This window comes from Schizosaccharomyces pombe (assembly GCF_000002945.2).
Source record: "Schizosaccharomyces pombe strain 972h- genome assembly, chromosome: II".
Classification (NCBI taxonomy): Eukaryota; Fungi; Ascomycota; class Schizosaccharomycetes; order Schizosaccharomycetales; family Schizosaccharomycetaceae; genus Schizosaccharomyces; species Schizosaccharomyces pombe.
The window spans coordinates 3634831-3659241 of NC_003423.3; the positions used below are offsets into that span (position 1 = coordinate 3634831).

The 24411-nt window shown below is 35.5% G+C and overlaps 13 protein-coding genes, 12 long non-coding RNA genes and 1 other non-coding gene across 26 annotated transcripts, besides 1 other annotated feature; 14 read left to right on the plus strand and 12 right to left on the minus strand.

The window, feature by feature from the left end:
- Window positions 1–417: 417 nt before the first annotated feature.
- SPOM_SPNCRNA.1627 lies at window positions 418–1525 on the minus strand. The gene has a single exon (NR_150521.1). It is a non-coding gene; the product is annotated as a non-coding RNA (long non-coding RNA).
- Window positions 504–1525, plus strand: rng9. The gene has a single exon (NM_001022430.3). The coding sequence runs from the start codon at window positions 615–617 to the stop codon at window positions 1398–1400; it is 786 nt and encodes a 261-aa protein (NP_596509.1). The 5' UTR covers window positions 504–614; the 3' UTR covers window positions 1401–1525.
- A 119-nt stretch (window positions 1526–1644) lies between these two features.
- Window positions 1645–2843, minus strand: rpl402 (60S ribosomal protein uL4). The gene has a single exon (NM_001022431.3). The coding sequence runs from the start codon at window positions 2814–2816 to the stop codon at window positions 1725–1727; it is 1092 nt and encodes a 363-aa protein (NP_596510.1). The 5' UTR covers window positions 2817–2843; the 3' UTR covers window positions 1645–1724.
- SPOM_SPNCRNA.6211 lies at window positions 2533–2923 on the plus strand. Its single transcript, NR_195561.1, has one exon. It is a non-coding gene; the product is annotated as a non-coding RNA (long non-coding RNA).
- Window positions 2924–2970: 47 nt separating this feature from the next.
- Window positions 2971–3300, plus strand: SPOM_SPNCRNA.6212. The gene has a single exon (NR_195562.1). It is a non-coding gene; the product is annotated as a non-coding RNA (long non-coding RNA).
- Window positions 3301–3586: 286 nt separating this feature from the next.
- Window positions 3587–6141, plus strand: mug45. Its single transcript, NM_001022432.3, has 2 exons — window positions 3587–3681; window positions 3724–6141. Exons 1-2 carry the CDS (start codon window positions 3610–3612, stop codon window positions 6109–6111), a joined length of 2460 nt encoding a protein of 819 aa, NP_596511.1. The 5' UTR covers window positions 3587–3609; the 3' UTR covers window positions 6112–6141.
- nce103 (putative carbonic anhydrase) lies at window positions 6074–7354 on the minus strand. The gene has a single exon (NM_001022433.3). The coding sequence runs from the start codon at window positions 7118–7120 to the stop codon at window positions 6386–6388; it is 735 nt and encodes a 244-aa protein (NP_596512.3). The 5' UTR covers window positions 7121–7354; the 3' UTR covers window positions 6074–6385.
- On the plus strand, window positions 6210–8065 carry SPOM_SPNCRNA.6213. Its single transcript, NR_195563.1, has one exon. It is a non-coding gene; the product is annotated as a non-coding RNA (long non-coding RNA).
- Window positions 8066–8330: 265 nt separating this feature from the next.
- rpp201 (ribosomal protein P2) lies at window positions 8331–8823 on the plus strand. The gene is made up of 2 exons (NM_001022434.3): window positions 8331–8667; window positions 8731–8823. Exons 1-2 carry the CDS (start codon window positions 8359–8361, stop codon window positions 8752–8754), a joined length of 333 nt encoding a protein of 110 aa, NP_596513.1. The 5' UTR covers window positions 8331–8358; the 3' UTR covers window positions 8755–8823.
- Window positions 8824–8962: 139 nt separating this feature from the next.
- set6 (histone lysine methyltransferase Set6) lies at window positions 8963–10709 on the minus strand. The gene is made up of 3 exons (NM_001022435.3): window positions 10534–10709; window positions 10356–10495; window positions 8963–10220 (listed from the first exon to the last, which is right to left on the minus strand). Exons 1-3 carry the CDS (start codon window positions 10610–10612, stop codon window positions 8988–8990), a joined length of 1452 nt encoding a protein of 483 aa, NP_596514.1. The 5' UTR covers window positions 10613–10709; the 3' UTR covers window positions 8963–8987.
- On the plus strand, window positions 10458–12702 carry SPOM_SPNCRNA.1628. The gene has a single exon (NR_150522.1). It is a non-coding gene; the product is annotated as a non-coding RNA (long non-coding RNA).
- ppm1 (leucine carboxyl methyltransferase Ppm1) lies at window positions 10714–12029 on the minus strand. Its single transcript, NM_001022436.3, has 4 exons — window positions 11662–12029; window positions 11485–11608; window positions 11160–11428; window positions 10714–11110 (listed from the first exon to the last, which is right to left on the minus strand). The coding sequence occupies exons 1-4, from the start codon at window positions 11917–11919 to the stop codon at window positions 10829–10831; spliced, it is 933 nt and encodes a 310-aa protein (NP_596515.1). The 5' UTR covers window positions 11920–12029; the 3' UTR covers window positions 10714–10828.
- los1 (karyopherin exportin-T Los1) lies at window positions 12244–15329 on the minus strand. The gene has a single exon (NM_001022437.3). The coding sequence runs from the start codon at window positions 15249–15251 to the stop codon at window positions 12315–12317; it is 2937 nt and encodes a 978-aa protein (NP_596516.1). The 5' UTR covers window positions 15252–15329; the 3' UTR covers window positions 12244–12314.
- Window positions 14144–14636, plus strand: SPOM_SPNCRNA.6214. The gene has a single exon (NR_195564.1). It is a non-coding gene; the product is annotated as a non-coding RNA (long non-coding RNA).
- SPOM_SPNCRNA.6215 lies at window positions 14983–15225 on the plus strand. The gene has a single exon (NR_195565.1). It is a non-coding gene; the product is annotated as a non-coding RNA (long non-coding RNA).
- Window positions 15330–15530: 201 nt separating the features above from the next.
- Window positions 15531–16990, minus strand: utp16 (U3 snoRNP-associated protein Utp16; the record flags this gene model as incomplete). The annotated part of the gene is made up of 3 exons (NM_001022438.2): window positions 15531–16199; window positions 16344–16886; window positions 16953–16990. The coding sequence occupies 3 exons, from the start codon at window positions 16988–16990 to the stop codon at window positions 15797–15799; spliced, it is 984 nt and encodes a 327-aa protein (NP_596517.2). The 3' UTR covers window positions 15531–15796.
- On the plus strand, window positions 15616–16907 carry SPOM_SPNCRNA.575. The gene has a single exon (NR_150946.1). It is a non-coding gene; the product is annotated as a non-coding RNA (long non-coding RNA).
- Window positions 16991–17377: 387 nt separating the features above from the next.
- On the plus strand, window positions 17378–19423 carry nxt3 (ubiquitin protease cofactor Nxt3). The gene is made up of 3 exons (NM_001022439.3): window positions 17378–17590; window positions 17659–17733; window positions 17850–19423. The coding sequence occupies exons 1-3, from the start codon at window positions 17477–17479 to the stop codon at window positions 18963–18965; spliced, it is 1305 nt and encodes a 434-aa protein (NP_596518.1). The 5' UTR covers window positions 17378–17476; the 3' UTR covers window positions 18966–19423.
- SPOM_SPNCRNA.6216 lies at window positions 18296–18609 on the minus strand. The gene has a single exon (NR_195566.1). It is a non-coding gene; the product is annotated as a non-coding RNA (long non-coding RNA).
- Window positions 19354–20499, minus strand: fta3 (CENP-H-like protein Fta3). The gene is made up of 2 exons (NM_001355821.2): window positions 19611–20499; window positions 19354–19453 (listed from the first exon to the last, which is right to left on the minus strand). The coding sequence occupies exon 1, from the start codon at window positions 20304–20306 to the stop codon at window positions 19644–19646; it is 663 nt and encodes a 220-aa protein (NP_001342770.1). The 5' UTR covers window positions 20307–20499; the 3' UTR covers window positions 19354–19453; window positions 19611–19643.
- Window positions 19434–20449, plus strand: SPOM_SPNCRNA.6217. Its single transcript, NR_195567.1, has one exon. It is a non-coding gene; the product is annotated as a non-coding RNA (long non-coding RNA).
- On the minus strand, window positions 19503–19586 carry snoR47. The gene has a single exon (NR_197134.1). It is a non-coding gene; the product is annotated as a small nucleolar RNA R47 (small nucleolar RNA).
- Window positions 20500–20600: 101 nt separating the features above from the next.
- Window positions 20601–21967, plus strand: vac7. Its single transcript, NM_001022441.3, has 2 exons — window positions 20601–20874; window positions 20950–21967. The coding sequence occupies exons 1-2, from the start codon at window positions 20715–20717 to the stop codon at window positions 21543–21545; spliced, it is 756 nt and encodes a 251-aa protein (NP_596520.1). The 5' UTR covers window positions 20601–20714; the 3' UTR covers window positions 21546–21967.
- SPOM_SPNCRNA.6218 lies at window positions 20969–21242 on the minus strand. Its single transcript, NR_195568.1, has one exon. It is a non-coding gene; the product is annotated as a non-coding RNA (long non-coding RNA).
- dpb2 (DNA polymerase epsilon catalytic subunit B Dpb2) lies at window positions 21918–24100 on the minus strand. The gene is made up of 3 exons (NM_001022442.3): window positions 22405–24100; window positions 22252–22362; window positions 21918–22211 (listed from the first exon to the last, which is right to left on the minus strand). The coding sequence occupies exons 1-3, from the start codon at window positions 23920–23922 to the stop codon at window positions 22056–22058; spliced, it is 1785 nt and encodes a 594-aa protein (NP_596521.1). The 5' UTR covers window positions 23923–24100; the 3' UTR covers window positions 21918–22055.
- On the plus strand, window positions 23911–24206 carry SPOM_SPNCRNA.6219. The gene has a single exon (NR_195569.1). It is a non-coding gene; the product is annotated as a non-coding RNA (long non-coding RNA).
- Window positions 24207–24212: 6 nt separating this feature from the next.
- Window positions 24213–24411: part of an LONG TERMINAL REPEAT that runs on past the window's edge.

The window sequence follows — 24411 nt, forward strand, 5'->3', positions numbered from 1 at the left end:
AAAGAAATAAATTTTAAAAGTAATAAATCGGTAATTAGGTAAATTTGGCTTTAAATTTAATAAATTTGTTACAGTGATTTTCATGATAAAAGCTAAATTAAAAATTATATTCTATTCAGTTTTCTTTATCAGCGTCAGAATGTTAACGCATTTGGGTTTATAATTATGAATATTGTTTACTCTGTAAGAAGGTTAAAAACAATTTTGATTTAAACCAAGAATAATAGTAAAGATTACACGTATAGCAGGATTCAATAATTTTAAATTTAATTGTAATTTAAGAAAATGTATCAATAATTAAATTCGCAAAAATTTCATTTTCACTTATCTTACTTAAAAGTTGCCAACTTTTATACGATTTAGTTCACCTTTCACATTGGAATATGCCTAGTAGTATTAATAAAATCAAATAAAAATCCACTTCGACAACTATTAAAAACTGTTACGAAAATACACTGAAACATCTATGGCATCTTGAAGGGTAGAATATCGTTTTCCCTTCTGCATACAACTGCTATAATTTACATTTCAATCCTTTTCCCCTCTATTGTAATTTTAGTAGAAAACCATCAGCTCTTAGAACTCTATATAAAAAAACTGAAAATACTTGAGTAATGAACGACGAGGAAAGTCATATATCCGTATTGCCTGTCATGAACAAACAAACCAGCTTGGTACTTCAAAATCTTAAGGAAGAAACTGAAAATCAGTTAAAAGAGCTAGAAAAAAAAAGGTCTCAACTGCATAAAGAGGAGCAAATCAACTTGCAGTTAGTATATGCTATAAACGACTTGCGTTCAAAGACTAAGGAGCTGAAGGCAGAAAATGAAAAAGAAGACACCTTTTTAAATTCATTTAATGCGTCGGGTGACTTAACTGCCAATAAAAAAATACAGCTGCGGGAACAAAGTAGGAAGCTAGAGGAATCGCTGCTTTCATACCATAAAAAGGTGAAAGAAATGGAAAAGCAGCACCGTTCGGCGTCTTCAAAATTAGAGTTAGCAAAGTTGTCAGCTCAGCAATTGCAAACAAATGTTAATGTTTTACGATCGCAAAACAATCCTGAAATATTGCAGGACATGATCTCTGAAACCAAAGACTGTCGTTCTTTGATTGCCGAACAACTTCTTCAAAGTGCTTCTTTGCTCAATGATTTTCAAAATGATTCTGATCGTATTGCAAAGAATCACAGCTCTTTAATTGATACCAGCAGAGCACATCGCGTCTCGTTGACCAATGCAACTAAAAATTATACCCACATATTTGATTCTCTGCTAACATTTACAAGACATGATTCAGAAGATGTATCAACATCCGTTGAAAAATTAACTTCGAAAAAGATCTCTGAATTAGAGAAGCTCTTTGCAGATTATTGTTCGATTGAAGATGCTTTTGATTAATTATGTTACAACTCCATCAGACCTTATCCAGAACGACATTTAACGAATAACAAGTAATAGAAGGAATAACAATTTTAAAAGGTGTTTCAAAAATTACTCATCTCCTATTTACATGTAGATTGTAGAATATCAAACATTCTAGAATAAAAAGAAATTAAGGAACATACCTTACCCATATACTAGTAGTCTAATGAGCTACTACTATGTTACATAAATTGCTACTACAAATCGACAAATATAACAATTTTAAAAAACACTATCTTCAAAACTTATATTACCGCTATCTATCTCCAAACTAATAATAAAGAGAGGTAGGCAACATGCTTAGTTTTCATGAAGGACGGTCAAGAATTTTTCACCAGCTGCCTTGGGGGTCTTTCCAGTGTTTAATTTGACATTGGCCTTGTAAGCCTTAGCATAAGGGTTAAGACGAGCCAAAACAGCCTTGTTCTTAAGAGGGTTCTTCTTTTGGACATGAGCACGCTTGACTCGAGAAGGACCAGCGGCCTTGACAATGCTTTGAATTTCATCAGAGTTGATGAGACGAGTAACATCGGCATTAGAGATGATGTTCTCAGGGAGGAAATAGTTTTTCTTGAGTTGAGCAGCCTCAGTAGTGCTTCCAAAGACACTGTCAAGGAGACCGAAAGCAGACTTGGTCCAGATAACAAAACGACCCAAATGTCCACCAGGAGCAAGTTGAAGTAAGTTCAAACGACGAACGTTGACAATTTCAACACCAGGAATGTTACGGAAAGCCTTAACAATACCAGCATCTTCGTTGAAAACAACAAGAGGACCGCGACGTTGAACATGACGGCGGTTACGAAGCTTACCCTTTCCAGCACGAAGCTTGCGAGAGTTGGCAACCTTGACAACATCGCGGTAAGCCTTAATCTCCTTCAAAAGGGCAACAGCCTCCTTGGTCTTTTGGAAAGATTGGACAGCATCGTCGACAACCAAAGGGACCTCAGGAATCTCCTCAATACGGTGACCACGAGCCAAAAGGAGAGAAGGGACACCAGAGGCAGCAACGGCAGAAGAAATAGCATAACGCTTTTCGTTCTGATTGACCTTAACGTGCCACTTGCGCCAGGTCTTGGTTGGAGCGAACATACGACCGCTACGACACATATTACCAAAAGCAGCTTGACCGGAACGATGGGTACCACCACCACCAACACGAGGAATACGAGCAAGGGCACGACCAGTACCCCAAGACTCGGCGGAAGTTTGATGACCGGCCTTTTCAGAAACAGCGTAAGGTTGACGCTTGTTCTTGGCAACAGCGGTATGAACGGAGCGAACCAAATCAGGTCTGATAGGGGCTTTGAAAACAAAAGGCAAAGCAATAGTCTCAGAAGAGACACTGCCGTCTTTGCTGTAAATACTAACTGTGGGACGAGCTGCTGCCATTGAAGCTGTTAGTATGCTTTTGTGGTTGGAAAAAATCAGTTTAATTCAGAAGTTTCATCAAAAACCAGACGTGACTGCTTTTTATGAAGAAACGAAGTATAACATATTATAGCGTATTATAAAATATTTGCTAGATGTCCGTCTAACTCACTATCTTATAAACACATCTGTGAGTGCACTAAGCTTTCACTGCGAAGATAAATAATACAATCAGGTCTCATCAATAAGAGCTTGATAGGATAACTGATACAATTTACATAGGAAAGAGGAACAATGTTTAGAAGTCATGATATTCGCTGTTTAGTTTCATTAGCAGCCATTTGGTTGACTGATGTGTGTTATAACACAGCAATCGTAGGGCTTCAATAATCGAATTAATTTAGTTTATAAGTTTTGATAACAAGTTTTTTAGCGAATAACGGTAAAACATTGTAGAAATACTCTGAGTCATAATAAATTATCAGTCAAAGCTACTATACTGGCATTTTCGAGCAAACCTTCCTTGATGCTTTAGATAGCCTGTATGTTATAATCTGGAGGTGGGCGGTTAAACATTGTTTAAGTTGTACAGAATTAGTTTATTATAAATATACGTACCTTTGAGTCTTATAAAAAAGCAAATACCATAAACATAACAGAAGAAACATAAATTTAATTTATTAGAATGGATAAATGATGATTAGATTGATTTTACTTGTCACGAATTGTTGAGTAACACACCCTACGTGTTAGCGTGTTATATAAATGCTCTGACCGTTTTTATCCTCAGCACTATTTACTTGTAACCAATACTATGAAAAACTTGGCCAATATTAAACTATACTGGAACGAAAATGATTTTTTAATTGCAGATATGCTTCTTATAGTAATTATTAAATGAGCATCATTCGGTTACTAACCGTTGCAGCTAAAACTAAGTCCTAGATCAAGTTCAGATTGTTTGTTAGATTTACGCGACCGCAAATGGGAATTGGTATGTTGTAAAGAGTTAAATATTGGAAATGAGAGAAATCCATTGAATGTGCCATTATTTGAACTTCCTGTAAATTCTCTCGAACTTCAAAACAGCGTATCCAATGATATGTTTAAACACGTATACTCCCAAAACGTCGAGTTAAACCATAAAACACAAGTAGATTTTACCGAGCAACTCATACCAAAGAAGAGTCTAAATAAACTCAATGGAACTTTGAGAGAAACAATGTCACGAATGCCTAGTTTTGAGAGCATTTCGCTTTCTGAAACTTCAAATGCACTAGATGATAGCTGTTTTAATGATGACTGGATTACAATAGAGTCGGAATTTAGCCCACCCATTGACAGAGGAATGACTTTAGAAGCGATGGATTCGCAAAACGATACTTTATTTACGTCCAAACAATTGAACAATGGTCCTAATTTTCCTGTAGAAAAAGCGACCTTCTTTCTTGAAAGCAACATGGGATTATCACAACGTGCTGCCGCTACTAGTACAACCCCTGTCTGCAACATAAGTTCAGTAACTTCTGCTATCAATAGTGTTGGTGAAATTTCAAACGCAAGCCATTCTTCCTCGACTTCTGAGTTGCCATGTACTTATGGAAATACATCTTCGATATTTCAAGTTAAAAATGAGATGTCGAATATAAAGAGCGCTATTTCGGAAGGATATATAGCTCATGACCAACAATCGAAGAAAGTATCCGTCCAAAATATAAAGAAGGAATTTTTGATCCCCTTCGAATTTTCTTTGGAAGGGGGTTTTCTTAATTACAACAAAACATTTTCAAATCTCTATAAAGTGTTATCGGAAACAGAAAAAACAAGAGACTCTAAAGTGTGGTTTACTTTTAGATTAGTGCTTAAAACAAAACCTCTTTATGCTTCTGAATCCGAGTTTTATGAGACGAAATTGAATTTTTTTACGTTTCCTCTGGAATGCGCTATAAATTTCCATATCGATTGCAGTTGTTTTGACGATTGGAGATTATTTTCGCTCAAAGAGAGCTCTTCCGTTGCTGTTCCCATTCCTAAAATTAAAAAAGAGTCAGGTCGTTCTATGTTTCAATCGCTTTTATTCCAGTTTAATCATTGCATTCCATTCAGACTCTCTTGGATCAATTACAAACAGAGTCAGTTAAATATAATTTTGACAGAGACAACCATCCGACCAAGAATATGTGCAGCTTACCAGAAATTAGAGTACAATATTCTCGTATTATTGAACGAAAAACCTTCATCAGGAAGTCAATTGATTCTATCTGCTTCTCCTACCTGCACTATTGAAAACATCTATATCGAAAACACTAGATTACATTTCAGTAAATCTCAAACCCCTGAGCAAACTGTAATCAGTTTTATTGACGTTCAATGTGTGAAAGTTACTGAAGCGACAAAGACTTTGGAGTTGTCTGTAATACTTTCAGAAAGACTCGTTTATGAAACTGCATTAAAATTACCGGTGATTAAATATGTTAAGGGTGATAACAGATTCTGTTTTAAACAATTATTGGAGTATTATGATATTTATTTAAAGTTCAAACTTTTAGCAGACTGGCGACTGCTTACAAATCCTGTACTCCAAATTCAAGAAATCTCTGATTACTGCCATTTCAAACTTCTGAAAAAGGTTAATAGGAATTTGCAAATTAAAACTAATTATCCTACCCAGGAGTTTCATTTATTGCGTCCAACAATTAAAATACTACAAATAAGCAAGCATGAATATTTTTTGCATTTTTCTTCTTCCTATATATTTAATGACGCCAGGGAAAGGGATGTATATGGGGTAAAACTATCAAAAAATATGTGGATTTCCTGGGCTTATGTGGATAATTGTGAAGCTAATTTTTTTTGCAAGGATGGCACATATTTTTTTCGAACTACTTCGAGAAAACAAATACTTTTATTGGAGATAGGAATATTAATTAAACCCGAACGCTATAATTTATTTAAATATCGTGTTTATCTTCCCCAATTTTTACCGCCCACCGATTCACGTACACTGGTTGAATTTCAAACCATTGTATACACAAACAGTACATTATTATTCGATGGTTCATTTTATTTTAGTCAAAATGGAGGCTTCGATTTTGAACCTAGACAAAACTACACTTATTTTGATTTCAAAAGCGAATTTATAATCCTTCAAAATAGTTATAGTATATATGGACCCGCGAAAAATATAATAAAGCTACTGCTTGAGCTAATTGAGGTTATCTTGAATGTTAATGTAAGCACAACGGCCATGTGTTTGTTGACTCTTTTGATAGGAATTTATCTAATATTACAAGTTGTTTTTATTTACACGAATTAACACAGTCAATGAAACTATATTTACTATTGCTATATCGATTTTCATCTAAGGTATCGTCCGTCTTGTCAATCATTATATAACTAATTCAAGACACGGCGACAAATGCGCAGTTCGTTCGATATGCCATACTTCATCAAAAGGTATAAACTTATTACAAAACTTTTAAATACTTGAACCAATCGGAGATAGTAAAAATCTAAACAAAAAAAACAAACAGAAAAACTCACATAAATCAATCGTAACCAAGTCGAGGTTGAGAAAACTTCCAGTGAAATTAACTATCATAAGTACCGTATTTGGCCTTTTTGATGGCGTCCGTGATATCCAATTTTTTGATTTGACCATTGGAAAGATCGTAAATCCAGCCATGAACTTGTAAGCCACGCTTTTCCATTGCTTCACGAACAAAGCCAACCCGGGTTACAGAAATTGCTTGAGCACGAGTATTAAGTTCGGCAAGTTTAAGGCGACGAAGTTGGGGATCTTCAATGGCGTCAAGTTCTTCACGATTGTCTTCGATAACATCACGGATGTGTCGCAACCAATGATCCAACAAATTGTTTAAATTAGGACCAAGAGCAGCAGCGACACCACCGCATCCATAATGGCCACAGACAATGATGTGCTTAACCTTTAATACGGTCACGGAGTACTCCATAACAGCTAAAGCATTAATGTCAGAACGAGGAACGACATTGGCAATGTTTCGATGAACGAAGACTTCACCTGGAAGTAAATTCAGAATGGTGGTCTCAGGAACACGAGAATCTGAACATCCGATCCAAAGAACTTGAGGAGTTTGAATATCTTTGGTGGCTGTAAAAAAGGATGGGTACTTTCTGCTAGTTTGTTGTGACCAAGTCAGATTGCGTTCAAGCAAATCTTTGATTTCCCCATTCTGGTCAATTTTACCAGCGCCAGAAACGGGAGAAGCGGTTGAAGCTTCTCTGTCGATTATCTCGTCTTGATGATCGATTTCCTCAATACGACGTTTCAATCTATCAGGCATTTTCTTTTTTTTATCACTTTTCTCTAACAATTGACTAGACGAAAAAAACAATCTTTTTCTTCCAAGCGATGAAAAAGATATGGATTGTAAACAACTATTATAATTACAAGGAAAACGAATGAATCTCGATGTTAACCGCGGAGCCGCTATTATCGAGTAGCTGCTACTTTTTATTTGGTTAAAGGTAGACTGGAGTATGGTTTTTGGAAGCGGAATTTTTGTAGTTGTCAAAGCACCGAATGGTGGGAGCATGATACGTTTTTATACCACACGACAAAAATGGAAACGTTTGTGATGTGAGCAAAGCTATGATGATGAACTTTGATGTATAGCTAATACTCCGATAACAAGCCGTCCCGTCCGTCGAGTAGGTAAGGTTTATTGGTTTATCTATTATATAATGTAATTTATTTTGCTAGATCTTTGCAAGGGACTACCTACGGATAGTTTTGACGGCTTCGCAGTTAACAAAAAACCGGATACGATTGGCTTAAAATTGCAAATTGTCCCAAATATGAATAAAATGTTGACAGCCATAAAGATTTCGCAACCGTGCGAAATTTTTTTTTTCTAAACACAAAATTATTGGAGAAGAATCCGTCATTTATCAATTACGAGTATATCGTCTTATCGTTATACGTGTTTTCGATTAAGTTAATCTAAAATTAAATTAAGCGATAATTAGGTTTTGTAGATTGAAACATTTGTTAACATGGGCACCGCTGACATTACTATAAAAAAAGACGAAAAAAAAACAATTGCCCATTGTTACCCATAATAGGAGGAATGAAATGAAAGTAAAGACAATTGAGAAAATTTATTCAATAGCTTATACAGCTATTTCAAGTCTCGGCCAGTAAGTTAAGCACTTGAAGTTATATTTAAACCGTCAGTTTACCAAACATTAATATGTTTGTTTCAATTCCCATTGATAAACTCAAATACGTGTATGACATTAATTATGCCTCTTTGTGCATACGGTTTTCTTACTATTATAAAAATAATTAGCACGCCCTTAACTAACAACTATTTAGGTTGATTTGAACTTGTAGAAAAAGCTTGTAAATATCGTGCTCGTCAACTAAACGAATATAACAAACCTTAGAAATCATCGCAGCATTCCACTCAAACACATACCCTAACCTAACTCGAAAACCAGTCACAAAAGTTTCGAGTCCCTTAGTGTTGTGAATGCTTAATACTTTCTGCCATCAACACGCACTGCACTCCTCGTCAAAATGAAGTACCTTGCAGCTTATTTACTCTTGACCGTTGGTGGAAAGGACTCCCCTTCCGCTTCTGATATCGAGTCTGTTTTGTCTACTGTCGGTATTGAAGCTGAATCTGAGCGCATTGAAACTTTGATCAACGAGCTTAACGGTAAGGATATCGACGAGCTCATCGCTGCTGGTAACGAGAAGCTTGCTACTGTCCCCACTGGTGGTGCTGCTTCTGCTGCTCCTGCCGCCGCTGCTGGCGGTGCTGCCCCTGCTGCTGAGGAGGCTGCTAAGGAGGAAGCCAAGGAAGAGGAGGAATCTGATGAAGACGTAAGTTAATTTTAGATAAGAAGCATTCTTTGTTTCTCAAAAGCATCTTACTAACAATTTTAGATGGGTTTCGGTCTTTTCGACTAAACCAAATGATCCCTTGTTTTCATTACGCTTTCATAAAAATAAATCGCCGTGTTGGTTTTATTTTACCAATTTTTTTTTAGTGCTCCATTCGTAATAGTATTTTTCGTTTGATAAATGTAATTTTAGCTTACTTTAAATGTTAATGTACCACTGGTGCCCCGTGTTGTTGATTTGAATATAAGAGACTTTACACTTGTAAAGCAAGTCGTTGTTTCGAGAATAATAAATTTTATTTAGTATGTTACTAGGAAGTCTTTACAAGCGGCCCATAATTTTTCTTCAAATGCTTTCAAATTGTTTTGAACATGAAGCATGCAATAGTCTTTACAAACCTCAAATATTTCTTTAATGTCATTTTCCACATTTGAACAAAATGTGGTCGAAGGATGACTTATTCTAACTGCTTGCTGTAGCCTTTGAGCCCTATCTAAAAGCCACAAAACAAAATCATCAAGGGAAATAGAATAGCGGCCCAAAATACAGTGGTGTAACCCTCCAAATGATGGTATATTCTTCAATAAAAATAACGAGTTATTGGTAGGTACAGTCTGCTGAGGTTGAGAGCTGGACGGGAACTCCATCTCCAAAGGTTTGTCATTAGGAAACATTAAATGCTTTACTTCCATAGCCACTTGCTTTCCCAAAAGCAGTAATTGATACTCATCAACCACATGAAGTGCATCCAAAAATTCATCAGCACTACTTTTCAGATATAAAGCGGCAAACGCACCATTGAAATTAGACTCATCAAGCATTCCTAGTTTAATATGATGTAAAAGATTGGACCAAGGAAAAGCGGTTTGTTTCCAACCACAGGACCATAAGTCCCTGGCCATTGCTAAATTTTTCATAAGCGATTTAGAGTTGCGAAGTCGTCCCATCCATTTTGAACCATCTGTTTCTTTTGTAGTGTGGTCGTTCTCACACCTTGGACAATAACAAGAAAAAAAATACTTTTTGAGAAGCTGTTTCTGTCTGATTGACTTTGGAAGTCGAATATCAATGTATGAGATGAAAAGCTGTTCATCTTTCTTAATATCACGTTTAGAAACAAGCTGCACAATTGCACCATCGAAAATTATTTGGCAATTTGGATCACAAGAATGATTTAAGCGACAGAGTATAGTATCTAAACACATACCCAAAGAATCGAAAGACGAAGTTACAAGATTCATAGCATTAACAGCTAGCCTACAGAAAAGTTTTTGAAACAGTTCTGCTTGATAAATTTGGGTATAATGTGAGGCTGCAGAAGCAATTAATTCTGCATCTGACCAACTGGAGGATACAGCTTGAAATTCGTTTTGGTGTCCTTCCATAGGTTCAATGATAGCAGGATTTTTTTGCCATAAGAGATACAATCGTATTAATAACCGACATACAGAAGGTAGTATACCGTTTTGCTTTGACGCTTGTAGTGCTTTGCATTCTAATTTGTGGAAAGGCCAGTCTGCTTTCTGACAACCCTAAAAAGCCTGTTAGTACTAAGTTAAAATGAGTAGTCGCTTTTCACGAACAAATTGAGTTTGTAATTGAAAGCTCGATAAGCAAATTCGCCAGATTGTAAATCTGTTTTACGAAAACATAATAGACTTGTTTACCTTGGAACAGTAATGAATTATTTTACATGCCGCGCAGCGTTGCGTTTTCACCTTCTCTTCCGTGCAAGTCGAGCAAGTGCGCGTCAGATTAGCAGAATCTAAGCTCAAAATATCAACCCTTTTCCGAATAATTATCTTTCCTAAAAGATTTAGTGGTTACTTCGCTTTTTGAGCATACCAATTGGGATATTATCTGTAGCAACGGTTCCTTTTCCAAACTCAGGTAAAATAACAGAGGCAATCAAAGGGGCGTCCATTATCAACAATTGCTATCAGGCTTCAGAGTAAAAATTCAAATCAAACATGAGAAGTGTGCTTCAATGGTTTCGAATACTTATATCTAATGGGTTTCTTGTTGCATAAGTCCGTTTCGACGACGAACATATTAACGAACTGAAAGGTTACATACGTAATTTAAAAAAAAGTATAAAATTGAATTTATCTATAGCAGATGTAAAAGTTATATAATTTGATTAAGTTTTTAAATGAGGAAGTTGCAATATTATCTGATTCCAAAGGTTTTCTGTAGCTGCAAAAGTTAAGCAGTAATGCTTTGCTAACAATTGCCATTCTTCCAACTCATCAAGCATTTCTATGCTCATCGTTCTTTTCTTTTCTTCTATGGGTATCCAGGTTTCTTCAATAGTTAAAAAATCTTCTGCAATTACTTCCGAGTATCCATAATCAAGAAACCTCATCCTTTGCTGCTCAGTTGTCTCATAACAATCGAGTGTTTTAAGAATCACTCCTCTTGCCTAAATTTTGTTAGTTCTTAATCTGTGAAATGATATGCAAGCATCGTACAGAAAGATTAGCCTTCATCATTTTTCCAAAGTTATCCATCCCCTGAATAGGTTCATAAACAACAATGCCAGAAGTTGCAAACATATTTTGAAACCACCGGCATAATGAACTAGCTTCTTCAGGTTCCAAATAACACAAACAACATTCTGACAGAACAATAGTCGGCAAAGAAAAATCTACAAACCCAGGAAATCCTTTATGGACTATTTCTCGAATATCGTAAGAATATATGTCCAAAGAGCCAGAAACTAAAGACCCTCCAGAAATGTCTTTTATGGTCAGCAAATTAATAATTTGTAAGTCAACTTTTCTAAAATTAGCTCACCCACAACATAATCCCCGATGTTTTGCTTTAACGCTTCATGCTTCTCAATTGTTCGAATTTTCCGTATACAATTTGGGTAAAAATCGAATTCAATAAATTTTAAATTTTCAGGTCCGTATTCAGACTTACTGTAGTTAGTAAAGACTGCATTTATCTTTTGTTTTAGCATAAGCATACAATATATCGAAATACTCGAGTATCAGTACCGGCTCCTAGTGAAATAATTTGTTTTTTACCATCAAAAGATTCTATGAATTTTTGAAGAATGTGGTCTATAGACCATGTTCTAACATAGGTTCCTCGATTTATGATAGGAGGTTTATGCGAATTTCGACTAGGACTAAAGAATTTTATAAAAGGATCATGAATATATCCGCTTTTTGTAGCACTCGATCTGCATTTCAAAGCATCCAAATCTGTTTCAGTAATGTCCATTTTAAGAATGCTTAATTCGTAACTTGTTTGGGTATAGTCAATTAATTTTAATAAGAGAAACGATTTTTTTTGTCAGTTTATTTATATTCAAAAAAATAAGACTGATTGATAATAGGCAAGAGAGCAAGAGGTGACGTTTTAAGGAAAGCGTGCACCACCTCAAGAGAACGGACATTCTGAAGCTAAACATCTTTTTATAAATTGAATAATACCGACAGCAGCATAAAACATCTAGACAAAATAATGCTTCCCGTTAGACGAATCTATCAATCTACAGCTCACGATATATTTTACTAGACGTTGCACCACAATGATCCAACAAGTCCGAAATAATCATTTTTATTGAAATGTTTGTATAAACACCCTATGTATAAACCGTGAAAAGCAAAAGCTTCTCATACATTACCACTTTTTAATGCTTGAATAAATTTTTGAAAAAATTGTTTGAATGATCTACTATCCAGATTTGATAAAGCTTGTAAATATTCAGAAGCCATTACGTCCGGAAAGTTGACGGTGGGAAAATACACCGTTACAAGATATGACTTGTATATATCACCTAGCTTTTCAAGTATTATTTTTTGTAATCCAGCCAGTTCCCCTAAAACTACCAAAGACTGACCATCACGGGTGTTAAAATTTGGGTTAACAGGCATTTCAAAACATAATGGTGTCAATGATAAAGTAAAATTTTCGAATCCAGCAATTCCATCCTTACCTCCCCATAAGGAAACCATTTTAGAAACTAAAGCGATAGAACTTTTTTGTGTAGCTGGCTCACCCACCAAGTTTGCAAAATGTAAGATACTGTTAATAAGTGGATCAAAGTAAACCTGATTTTCTTCAGTAAAGAGGATTGATCCAAACCCCTTGTTTAATAGTTGTAGTATAAATGAAATATATGATTTTCGTAAATCGTTTTGCTTGACAGCATCATCTGTTCCTTGTGGAGCGGCCGATAGAGAAGAAAAAATACGCATTAGTAATGTTGGAAGCATACGATTTGTAATCTCCATCATGTTATCTTTGTATATATGTATAAGTTGGCTAATGAATGAAAGAACATCAACCAGTTCATTCATATCGATAGAGTTTAAGAGTATGGAAATTAATTGTGGAACCTTTGGTAACATATCAGGTCCTACAACATTAATAATTCTCCCAGAAGTAAAGCGTACAGCTCCACGGATATCTTCATTAAATCCCATTCTGTCTAAAATCAAAAATATCTCATCTGATGCCTTATTGAAACTAGCAAGCCAAGCGACTTCCTCAGAACCACGGGCAGGAAATCCTTTAGCAAAATTACCGATAGCCATCAGCGAACAATAAACGGAAATAATGTTCTCTAAAGCCGACAAATCACTGGAAAGAGCAGCATTTGCTTTTCCGATAAGTGCATTTATAAGTGAATCACAGTAAAGAGCTTGTTCTTCTGGAGTTAAGTTACCTGAAGAAATTAAGACACCAACAGTCTCAAATAAATAGAGCTGAGAGTTAAAATCACTATTTCTTATGGAGGAATTTAATGTCGGTACTGGCGCATCCATATCAGTAACGGGAGAAACACTTATATTTAATAGATCACCAAGCATGGCGAGAGATGATTCAGTATAATTTACAACTTGTTTCTTAATGCTTTTAACAAATCGATAAAACAGATACCATGCTCTTGGACGAACACGTTCATTTGTGTTATGTATTCCTCTGGGCCCAACAAAGTATTCTATTAAAGCGGGAATAGCCGCAGATTCGTAATCGAAGAAACTAGCGTATCGTACTAATATTTCCATGTACAGAAGCTGAACTAACGGATGAGGATGTCGGCAAACTTGTGAAGTGGTAACTAATGCTAGTATTTGAGAAAGAACAGTCGGAGATTTATCAACTTCATTAAAAAATGCATCGGGACCCCGCAATCCTTCACCAAAAATATAGGTTTCATATAGCGCAAACTCAATAAGCTGCCATGAATTTTCAGGAGATAATGTAGCAGCAGTAGATAAACTAGAAGTTATAGCAGAATACATGTACGAAGAAAATAGACTAGAATCAATAGAGTTAATGGTATCTTGAAAAATCTTTAATTTTTTACGCATTTCTTGGAATTCGGCCTCTTCCTCGCTATCAGGATCGTCATCCCACTCCTGTGATTCATCATATTTCATTTTCTTTATAATAGCTTCTAGCAGAGATTTAAGAAATTCTTTTAAAGAAGCACTAAGTTCTTTGGAAGAAGATTCTTTCCTAAGTGAGACAAGTAAGTCGGACAAAAAGGGGAAAACTGCTGTCGAGGTTTCATCATAATCATCAGAAAGATATCTGATAAGGTATGGAAAAAGATTGTAGAGCTGAAATGAGCAATTTTCTTTCAACTCTGGACTAAGTTCTGAAGGATCGGATTTTATAGCGACAAGTTCAACACCCTGTGCATTTATTAACTTGGCGACATGTTCGTCGAAGTTAGGATCAGTGGATTGTTCCTGCGACTTTGAAAAGAACAAATTCAGGTTAAGAATATTGAGCAGATTAAGTTTCTCAAGTGGCTTCATTTTCTTATTCACAATTTCGGTCATTGTCTCGCATGCAGCGCAACGTAATTCTTCAATTTGAAGGAAAGAGTATAACAAGTTCATACACGGTTCATTAACTATCAAATTTATATTGATCCAAGATACCCACTGTGCATATACTTGAAGGCACAATCCAACCGTGCCATAGTTTTTAGCATTACTATAGGCCAACATCATTTCATAGACGAATGAAACGATATCAGACATATCATTTGCCCTAATTGCATCTTTTACTAAATTATCTTTTTGAATTTGAACATCTGTCTTTAAAACCAATGAATCAGCAATCTCATCGCCGATGGAAAGTAAAACCTTCAAATAAAAATTTGAAAACTCAGATTGAGACGACGCCGCAATAACGCCTTGGAGTGAAGCAAAAAAATCATTCCAGTTGCTTGGATATAGTTGAAGAAACAATAATGTCAATAAATGTTGTACAGCATTACTAATATAAGCTGGTTCATCCAAAAAGCTTAATTCCTTAATATAAGACCAAACACTGTCTCTTATCATCTGTAACTCTAACAAATTGCTTTCATTGTTCCATTCTCTAACTTTCTCACTAAGAGTTTGAAGGCAAATCAGTCTTGTTGATGGTTTATATTTCGTTTTTTCACTAAAAATTTCATGGCATATTTTCCAACCTGTAGATGAGCTTCTAAGGCTACCAATAAAATCTGTAGCTTGTTGCTTTATTATTGGTCCTACAGAAGGATCTAATGCTGCTTCTACTGCGTTTTCGACATCCTGGGCCGACATGGCTGCAGAGGTGAAGGTCAACAATGCTTTGAAGTGACAAAATTTTTGTGGTGCTAAAAAGCGAAGTTTGCCTAGTGCAAGTAGTCGAAAGTACAAACCATCTCAGAAATTTATATGCAAATATTTTATAATTATAAGTAGTAAATGTTCATACACTAGACAATTAATAATATATTTATGCAAATTTTGGCCTTATGAGCTATAGCTACTGATATCTATAATATCTATGATGTACGAAACGTTACATGAGCGAATTTCCTCTAGTGCATGGCAATAAATCCTTGATACAACTTTAATTAACTCATGTTTGTCTAAAGTGTTTATTTTTAAAAATACTATGTTAAACATTTACCAAAAAAACAGCCGTAAACTGCACTTAGCATGTCCAAAGCTTCAAATAATGAATGTTTTAGAACCCAGACAACCTTTTCCCAACCAATATTATTAATAAACAAAAAAGTAAACCCTTATATTAACAGAAAATGCAATGCTTGTGCCTGACTTTCAATTTACAGCGAATGTGTTGCCAAATAGAGAAAGGAAAATTAATAAGTCAAGGGACGTCGTCTTTTAGACGCCCGGGGAACTGATTGTCGATTTATCCAATCCCGTTTACGCTGTGACAGTTTCTTTTCATAGTTCGGCGCTAGTAAAGGGTCATTTGTTTCTTTAAGAACGCTCACTTTAAAATCACCTTTACGAAATGAACGAGTACGTTTTTTAGGAATTTCGTTATTAGGAAAAACAATTTTATGTCCTTTTGGAGTATATAGGTCAAGGCTTGCTTCGTCAACCTTTTCTTCGATTTCCGTGGTACTATTAATTTCTTCAACTTCAGCTGCCTCAAGAATAGCCAAATCCAACTTTGATGCGCTTACCCGTTGGGCATTTCTTTCACGATTTCTTTCATTTTGCAGTCTACGTTTTTCTCTTTCAGCTTTTCGAAGCCTAAAATGTGTTAAAAATAATACTATCAAAAGCAAGGAAACGAAATGAGCAGTCGAACTTTTATCAAACAAATTATTATTCTGTCTCAAACCAAAACAAATAGTATTTTTAAGTGTTTCCCTCATTCCGTTTATTAAAACTTACTGTAATTCATTCCCTTTCAGACGTTGAAGTCTCTTTTTTACCTCATCGCTGCTGCTCTTCAGCGAAACTTCTTCAGGTGCTTCATCAGAATCACTGTCAGATGATTGATTTTGAGAGTAGTGTGAGGCTTCATTATCTTCAATTTCCGCTTTCAACAAATCATTTGGTTTGTTTAAATTTGAAAATGAAGGACCTTTGCTTGGGGCAGTCAATCTTGCCATTCTAGTATTTGACAAATTTTCAATTTTCGAATAAGTAATGCAACAAAATGTCTTTATCAGAAGTTTATACCTTAACAGACAAGTTTTGGATTTTAATACTATAAAACGAAGACTATTAAAGGATTTGAAACTTTTTTGACCTGAATTGGTGTAGGAGGAGGATAACTGGCAATGCGAGTGAAACTTCTTAATGCCACCAAAATGGCAGTGAACAAAATGGATAGGATAGGTACTTTCCTGAGTCTTACAAAATTTATCAATAAATAATTTATTTAAAGTAAGATACGTTGCAATTATAGCACTAGATTTTAACCCTTTAATGCTGGTAAATAAGAAGAAGAAAGTAATTTCAATTTTCGTTAATTAAATGATTTAAAGGCTCGCATACTTTCTTTTTAGTATCATAATTTTTCTAGACGATTGCATTTAAAGCTGTTAAACTAATTGACTTTTGGCAAAATCATTAGCAGGTTAATCTCTCTAGCACAGTATATAGTCGTATTACTATTCAAAATGTTTAGTGGTTTCCAATGAATTAACGTTTCTAATATAATCAATTTGCAAAACAATAATAGAAAGAAATATATGCAACTTTGATCTATGGTAAATCATATGATGTTTATGTTATTTGTTGAAATGAAAAACCAAACAATTTTCTGACCAAAAGGTCTCTCTTTCCATCAACTAACTTACTTATGCGAACAAGTTGAATGTAAAAGATCAACAGAAATATCGTTTAGTCTCGTTAAATCCAATTACGAAATGCTGTAATCACGGACATTGAAAGCAAGGAGATGGGACATTAAAAAGACCAACGCACGGAAAACATAAGACACGACCGAATTTTGTTTTGGGTCTTTTAGAGCCAGATTTTCTGTTCTTTGTATAGCTATTGTCACAGTTAAATAAAACATGACTGCGGAAAATGCCACATTATTAGAACCAGTTTTGGGAAAGGATGAGATAGGATGGATGTTCGTTCAAGAATATTATACATATTTAAATAAAGAACCCAATCGTCTTCATGTAGGTCGTCATAATTTACCAAAAGTTTTTTTTTCTTCAACTTGTGAACCGTACTAACTGTAATACAGTGTTTCTATACTAAAAAGTCAACTTTAATTCACGGAGACGAAGGCGAGAGTATTAGTCTTTGTCATGGACAACAGGTATGCTTTAACACAATTCTTATATGTAAAGTTTTTGAGGTTGTGATATTCTGCTTGCGATTTTCGAAACTCTATGATCGTTGTCTTGCCCAATAGTCATTTTATTAACGTGTTAGGAAATTCATAACAAGATATTGGACTTGGACTTTCAAAATTGCAAAGTACTTATTTCAAACGTTGACAGTTTGGCTTCTTCGAATGGTGGCATTGTCATCCAGGTCCTGGGTGAAATGTCTAATAAGGGGAAATTATCCAGAAAATTTGCTCAAACATTTTTCCTTGCAGAACAACCAAATGGTTATTTTGTTTTAAACGATATTTTCCGTTTTTTGCGTGAAGATGTTGAGGAAGAAGAGGAGTCACCTGATGCTGTTGAAAAAGAGAAAAAAGATGTTGCTTCTGAACCTTACGTAAATGGCGTGCAATCTCAAGAACATTTACCTTCTGCAAAAGAAGAAGGCCATTACCAGGATCCAGCTGCTACAGAAAATAATTTTGCCACAGCCGCTCTTATATCAAATGAGACCGACAGTCTAAATCAAGCTACTTTGGCTGTTCCTGAAGAACCCGTTATCCAAGTTACGGAAGCCTCAGTCCCAAGTTTTGTTTCTCAGCAGGAAAATCAGCTTCAAGATGAAGCTCTGACTTCAAACTCGAAGAATGCTGATGCTATAGGGGCTAGCGATGCAAATGTTGCTACAGCACCTAAATCTTGGGCTGATCTCATAGCTCGTAATCATCCTGATGTGAAATCCCAAGCATCAGTTAGTTCTACTGCGTCTACAACTGGTCAAACAGTTAAAGGTGTTAATGCTGACCAAACTCAGCAGCCAACAGCGCCGTACACTCAGAGTAATGAACTGTTGGAGACATCTGTATTCGTCAAGAACATTCCTCCCGAAACATCTGATGTGTCATTGAAATCTGCTATGAGCATTTTTGGACCAGTCAAGGCTATTGAGTTTGCTCGTCGCAAAGGCACCGCATATGTTGATTTTGTCAACCATGAATGCGTGCAATTGGCTTTGAACAAAAAAACTTTGCAAATTAACAATGCCACGCTGAACATAGAAGAACGACGCCGTCTTTTTTCCGGTAAATTCAACAAATCGGGAGATAAGAAGTCCAACGATAATTATAATGGAATGAAAAGGAATTTTCGCAAAGGTAACCGTGGTGCTTTTGACGGTCGTTCAAAAGAAGTGACTACTTCTAAAAAGCAAAATAATTAAGTGTCTGTTGTCCATACGGTTTTTAAATTATAACTGATTTGTATATACTATTGACTCTTGACTTTTTATACATTAGCAGATGCCAGTTTTCTTGCGACTGTGGAGAAAGAATTACTGAGCTCGCAAAATTTTTGATTGTTCACAATCTATTTACTATATATTAGTATACCTTTGATGATGTTCACAATTGACATCAGCGCCTCTATATTGTCTCATTCCAAAAACCTCCGACTATTATAAGCCTTCCTTTTTTAAAAAAACAACGGTGGTTTGTCCGCTTGATTCAGTTTACCGATAACGCCCAACCCTACTTCATTTTGTAGAGAAATCTATTATTTTTACGGTTTCGCCAATTTTCTCCTTTACATCCGTTATTGTTGTTAGAGTACCTTTAAATAAAATTTTATGTATTCTAGTTTCTAAAATTTTTACAAAGAGTAAAAAAGGAGCTTTTATTAAAAATATTCATAATAAAGAATTCATTTACTCTAAAGGTTAGTAAGAAAAATTATGAAGTCAGAAAAATGAATGATTGGCCCTCAGTATGTCAAATATCGTCCCACATCGCATGTCAATAAGACAAACGGCTCCGTTGAAGAAATTCAAAAAAGCATCACTGGGCTTATAACATTCATAAAAACATACCAAATTTTTCGTTCACAAACAAAATAAAGACTTTTAATAGGAACTATAATTGTCTTCACGATCACCACATAGATCCATGATATATGCAAGTTTTTTGTTCTCTAGGAAACTAATGCCGGATTCGAGCAAAAGTATTTGTGTCACGTTTCTAACGATTTCCCAACGGGCACGCGCTAACTTCAAGTCAGCTAATACACCTTCAATTGAGCTTCTATAATCAGATTCTTTAGACGCATACAATTCTAAAGAAGAAGAAATAGATTGCACTGAAGGAAGTAATACAGATTTAATATTTTCTTTTTCCTTCTCAATTTCTTCACTAGTGAAGGTAATACTGCTTTCGATTTTTAAATTTTCTTCCGACAAATGTTCTGTCTCGTTCAAAGGGCTACTTATAAAGCCCAATGAATTAGACTCATCATATAGTCGCTGATATAGTTGTCCCACTAAACTATTAGTAGTCATGAAATTGAGGATTGAGAAGGCAGCATTTCCTTGTACACTATCACCACAAGTTTGCATAAAAAGAGAAAAAAGAATTTTCCAATGTCTTAAAACGTTATTTTCCCATTTTTTCAGGACGTGCTCATTCCGCTGTTCTTCAGATGGTTCATTCGAGATAACCGAAATAGGTTGATCGGCAAGCAGTTGTAAAGCCCCTAGACAAAGGTTTGATATTTGGTCGTTATTATCCATACGGTCAGTTCGTTAAGTAACAAGCATTTTCAAATATTGAACTAATCAGTATTTTCCTAAAAATCGAGGAATACGGAGATAAAAAGCTTTAGTACTAATAAAAGACTATTACATGAAGAAACCAAAATCAGAGATTATTTAAAGGAAACCGGGAGTTCTACAAGTTCTCCTGGTTTTCACGTAGTAGTTTGCTAACGTCAAAAATTTTAAGGAGTTATTAGCACTAGCAGCTAATAATTTAATTAGGGTAGGGCTTGGCAACTTGACGTTTGTCAAATGTATGTTGCACTATTTATCCTTTGCCAATGTGGAATGCCAATACATATACATAGGAATGGAAATATCGAAAATCAAAATATTTTCATAAGCTAACTTCGAAAATACGTAAATTCTGCTAATCAGGAGGATATGTCGGAGCCCAAGCCTATGCAAATGTCTGTTGAGACTGAGACGGTCTTGAATGTGTCTCAAGTGCAGATTCCGAGCAGTTGCGATAGAAAAGCGTCTCTAGAAACCCTTAAAACAAAAAAAAATGCTCAAAAGAAGAAAAAAATTAGTTTGCCCAATGGTATGCATCTAGCAGCTGCTAGCTTTTGAGGACACAATTTGTCTATTTCAATCATTATATTAACATGCATTTTAGTAATGACTTCCAAAGCAGCTATGTTTGCAGCAAGAGTGGCCTCTGCCGTTGATCAGGATCCAAACGATGAAGAATCAGAAAATTTTGTTTACGAAAACCTAATCCCTACCAATGATGATGAATTACATTCTCCTTCAGCATCCATTCACTCTTTTCAAACATACAACCTTCCCTTAGAAATGCTGCCAACTATAAATCATGTGCCTTATTATGGATCGGCAGGCACTAACGCGCTCAACGGAGGCCCACTTAGTAATAGTCGCAAGTTGATTCCCAAACGGTCTGCAAAATTTTCCAGCATGGTTGGAAGTAGTGACACTAGATGTAATAGTCCTACCACTGCTAGAGGTTTGGCAACATCGCCTTTGCAAATCAATCCTACAACCTCAAAGTCACCGTTACTTAACAAAAAATTATCCTCCACTTCTCAGGAGCCCTTTCGAACAAGTAGAAGGTCTGGTCAGGAAAGTGGTGATGTTACTACGAAAATGCTTAGAAACTTGCTCCATAAAAGATTATGGATTTCATTTTTCTTTGCTTGTTTTGTTGTGCTATCTCTGGTATATTTTCATTATGCAGTCCAACCGTTGTTATAAGAAGTGAGATACAACTTATACGGCTCTTTGATTATGAAGTCAGGCCTTGTAAAGCGTTTGCTAACCTTTTGTTATTATGCCCTTTTGAATTATGTTAATGCCTTATCGTTTATGTGCTCCTTTTGGAAAAATTAACTGTTGTTCTGTATTTTGATGCTGTGTACTCGGTCAACTCTTTTAAAGGCTAATAGCACCTATTGATTGCCTCCATGGAAGTTGTTGTACGCAGCAGTGATATTGAATTTTACAAATGTTGTTTTCTAGTAGGGAGTTTTCTATATTTTTTTAATTATTCCTACTAACCCTTAATCTTAATTTTATAGTTTAATTTGATTAATGTTTACTAATTTACGAGAAATCTTACTTGGATTTATCTTTTAATTAACATAAACGTTCTATTATTCGGGGCTCAGTAAAATGTAACAAACTTAAAAATCGTTAACATGTTAATGAATGAAATGCCTTTTTTAAGCAATTATTATACAGTTACATGAGGAAAAGATTTGAGTCCTAAATTCTCTCCTTGTGTGTAATTATTTCTTTTTTTACTGGAAATACTTCTTGCCAATTATAGTGAACGCCAAGTAAAAGAGCACCGGGATTAAAAGTTGGGCAACCTCCATAATGAACATCAAACGCCGACGACTCAGAATCTATTAGACCCATCTAAAAATATTAGCAAAGAAAAAAAAGATTTATAACGTACACAGCTAGGAAGCGGGAAAACTGATAAAGCATAATCAAAATCCCACAATATTGGTCGTGTTCTCGATGGAAACGGTGAAAGGTGAGACTGATCTAAAACTGTTTTAACCAACTAAACAAATTAGCATAAAAAAATTATAAGAAACTTGCTTACTTTTCTTTGCTGATGCACTTGTTGTTCTGCAAGGGGTATAGAATTAATATTGGAGGTACCTTGGGGAGTCTTCCCAAACTTTAATGAATTCCTTTGAAATCTTCCTGATATATCGTCTCTATAAATTAGTACTTCCTGAGAAAAGAAAATGATGCGGCAAGGGTTTGAAGCGAAAATGGTATGCTTACAAACGCGTTGGATCCGATTTACGAAATGAAGGGGTATTGAATGCTTAGGCATTAAGGATATCCCATTTGTCGTCCAAGGGTCGTTTGGACCGGGGACAAATATGAATTTTGTCTTTTCGCAAATTTTTGGAAACTTCTCAAGAGAAGCTGCAAGCTTATTAAATCCTTCTTTATATTGAATTGAGCTTCCTGAATTATGGAAAGCGGAAGACATAAAACTTCCACATAATATTATACAAAACGGCACAGCTTCAGAGGATTCATATTTTTGGAATATTTTTTCTAATGCATAGAAAGTTTGATGGTTGTCAAGATGAACCTCGCTGATACAAACAAAAGCTTGTGACTGATATGCCTGTTCCGCGTGACGGAGAAGAGCAAGTTGCTTTGCATCCATATTCAACCCCAAAATATCTAAATTATTAAGGGCCTTCAAGGAAGCATCACGGCGTTCAATGGGAGGATGACCAAGCTCAAAAACTAAAAATAGCCCAGAACTTAGAAATTGACCATTAACAAGTACCAAGCAGCCAGGGCAAAAGAGACCGAACCCTTGTTCTGCCTGTGATACGTCTAGTTGAACTTGACTGTCAAGATCTTCCAGCCATAAGGTACCATCGGGAGCTATAGTCAAGAGTCCGAACAACAAAAATGTGTTTCCAGCTCGACCTAATAAATTGCGAATAGGAGTTAATTGATATGTACCTGTTTGAGAGAAAGAGCCACTGAAAGAAGGTGTTTGAAAAGATTCATTGCGTAAAATACGGCTATATACAACATTGAATCTGCGGTTAAGCATATCTGTGCAGGCACTTGCAGATGCCATTAAAGTAGGAGACTGTTTTGATAAAACGAAAACCTTTCTTGATGAATCGTACTTAAATTTAGGCATTTTAAAAGCATCAAGGACTCTAAAGTATTTCTCATTTTTTATAGTTTCACGGATTTCCGAATTACTCGAATTTAAAAATGAACCGGTTGTCTCAAGCGTTTGAACTCTTGCTAAGGAAGATACGCGAACTTCATGCGGAACATTTAAATTTGCCAAGACAGGGATCAAAAGAGGTCGAGTAACTATAGGTTGAGTTTCATGAACTCGTTTCCAAGTTTTTGCAATTTCGTCTAGTAAGGGCTCACATTGGGAACGCCATTGTGAGCCGCATTTTTTAGATACGAAAGATGCTAATTCCTGCAGTGAGTCACGATTAATATTGAGATCGTACTTCCTGGTAAATACGTGGAAAGCAACCGGACGAAGGGCATTGGGTTGAACTTCAAAACTAACCTGTTCAGGTTTTTTTTCTACCGAATCCGTAATGGAATTGTTCATTCTATTTTAAGAAATATATTAATGCAAACCCTTCGCTTTTTGATTTTATAGAATCGTTTAGTGCCCACTCACTGTATCAAGGACAGATCAATGTATATGGTTTTCTAATCAACATAGGATGTAATCAATAATTTTTTGGATTCAAGTGAAAAAGTTTCAAAGGACTACTGTAGATGATAGCTATGGTGTACCCTTTATTCACTGTTTGTCTAATATCAAAATGCTAAATGCTAACTTCTCAATCTGGTTCATTAAAATATTTTAACGCACTACTATAAAATCATAAACTGTGTCAGCTACGCAGTTTAATATCCATATTAACGATACGCTGAATTGCGGTGAGGTTTTCTTGCGATCTATTAAATTGCGATATAAAGGTAATATAAGTAGCAACTAAGTATAGATATTATACTATCCAACTTATAGCGTTACTATCACTAACATAGCTTATAACTGAACTGACGAACGAAGTTTATCAGTAACTCTATT

What these genes read in the sequence shown, in the direction of transcription:
- los1 (NM_001022437.3), bottom strand. Translation starts at nt 15,251, where the DNA reads ATGTCGGCCCAGGATGTCGAAAACGCAGTAGAAGCAGCATTAGATCCT.
- ppm1 (NM_001022436.3), bottom strand. Translation starts at nt 11,919, where the DNA reads ATGGACATTACTGAAACAGATTTGGATGCTTTGAAATGCAGATCGAGT. An exon ending in CTCGAGTATTTCGATATATT is followed by an intron (nt 11,609 to 11,661) that starts GTATGCTTATGC and finishes AACTACAGTAAG; the next exon opens with TCTGAATACGGACCTGAAAA. An exon ending in TGATGAAGGCTAATCTTTCT is followed by an intron (nt 11,111 to 11,159) that starts GTACGATGCTTG and finishes AACAAAATTTAG; the next exon opens with GCAAGAGGAGTGATTCTTAA.
- set6 (NM_001022435.3), bottom strand. Translation starts at nt 10,612, where the DNA reads ATGGACGCCCCTTTGATTGCCTCTGTTATTTTACCTGAGTTTGGAAAA. An exon ending in TACAGATAATATCCCAATTG is followed by an intron (nt 10,496 to 10,533) that starts GTATGCTCAAAA and finishes TAAATCTTTTAG; the next exon opens with GAAAGATAATTATTCGGAAA. An exon ending in TAATTCATTACTGTTCCAAG is followed by an intron (nt 10,221 to 10,355) that starts GTAAACAAGTCT and finishes CAGGCTTTTTAG; the next exon opens with GGTTGTCAGAAAGCAGACTG.
- dpb2 (NM_001022442.3), bottom strand. Translation starts at nt 23,922, where the DNA reads ATGAACAATTCCATTACGGATTCGGTAGAAAAAAAACCTGAACAGGTT. An exon ending in AAGTGCATCAGCAAAGAAAA is followed by an intron (nt 22,363 to 22,404) that starts GTAAGCAAGTTT and finishes TAATTTGTTTAG; the next exon opens with TTGGTTAAAACAGTTTTAGA. An exon ending in TTTTCCCGCTTCCTAGCTGT is followed by an intron (nt 22,212 to 22,251) that starts GTACGTTATAAA and finishes TAATATTTTTAG; the next exon opens with ATGGGTCTAATAGATTCTGA.
- rpp201 (NM_001022434.3), top strand. Translation starts at nt 8,359, where the DNA reads ATGAAGTACCTTGCAGCTTATTTACTCTTGACCGTTGGTGGAAAGGAC. An exon ending in AGGAGGAATCTGATGAAGAC is followed by an intron (nt 8,668 to 8,730) that starts GTAAGTTAATTT and finishes TAACAATTTTAG; the next exon opens with ATGGGTTTCGGTCTTTTCGA.
- nxt3 (NM_001022439.3), top strand. Translation starts at nt 17,477, where the DNA reads ATGACTGCGGAAAATGCCACATTATTAGAACCAGTTTTGGGAAAGGAT. An exon ending in AAGAACCCAATCGTCTTCAT is followed by an intron (nt 17,591 to 17,658) that starts GTAGGTCGTCAT and finishes ACTGTAATACAG; the next exon opens with TGTTTCTATACTAAAAAGTC. An exon ending in GTCTTTGTCATGGACAACAG is followed by an intron (nt 17,734 to 17,849) that starts GTATGCTTTAAC and finishes TTAACGTGTTAG; the next exon opens with GAAATTCATAACAAGATATT.
- nce103 (NM_001022433.3), bottom strand. Translation starts at nt 7,120, where the DNA reads ATGCCTGATAGATTGAAACGTCGTATTGAGGAAATCGATCATCAAGAC.
- vac7 (NM_001022441.3), top strand. Translation starts at nt 20,715, where the DNA reads ATGTCGGAGCCCAAGCCTATGCAAATGTCTGTTGAGACTGAGACGGTC. An exon ending in AAAAATTAGTTTGCCCAATG is followed by an intron (nt 20,875 to 20,949) that starts GTATGCATCTAG and finishes CATGCATTTTAG; the next exon opens with TAATGACTTCCAAAGCAGCT.
- rpl402 (NM_001022431.3), bottom strand. Translation starts at nt 2,816, where the DNA reads ATGGCAGCAGCTCGTCCCACAGTTAGTATTTACAGCAAAGACGGCAGT.
- rng9 (NM_001022430.3), top strand. Translation starts at nt 615, where the DNA reads ATGAACGACGAGGAAAGTCATATATCCGTATTGCCTGTCATGAACAAA.
- mug45 (NM_001022432.3), top strand. Translation starts at nt 3,610, where the DNA reads ATGAAAAACTTGGCCAATATTAAACTATACTGGAACGAAAATGATTTT. An exon ending in TTGCAGATATGCTTCTTATA is followed by an intron (nt 3,682 to 3,723) that starts GTAATTATTAAA and finishes TAACCGTTGCAG; the next exon opens with CTAAAACTAAGTCCTAGATC.
- fta3 (NM_001355821.2), bottom strand. Translation starts at nt 20,306, where the DNA reads ATGGATAATAACGACCAAATATCAAACCTTTGTCTAGGGGCTTTACAA.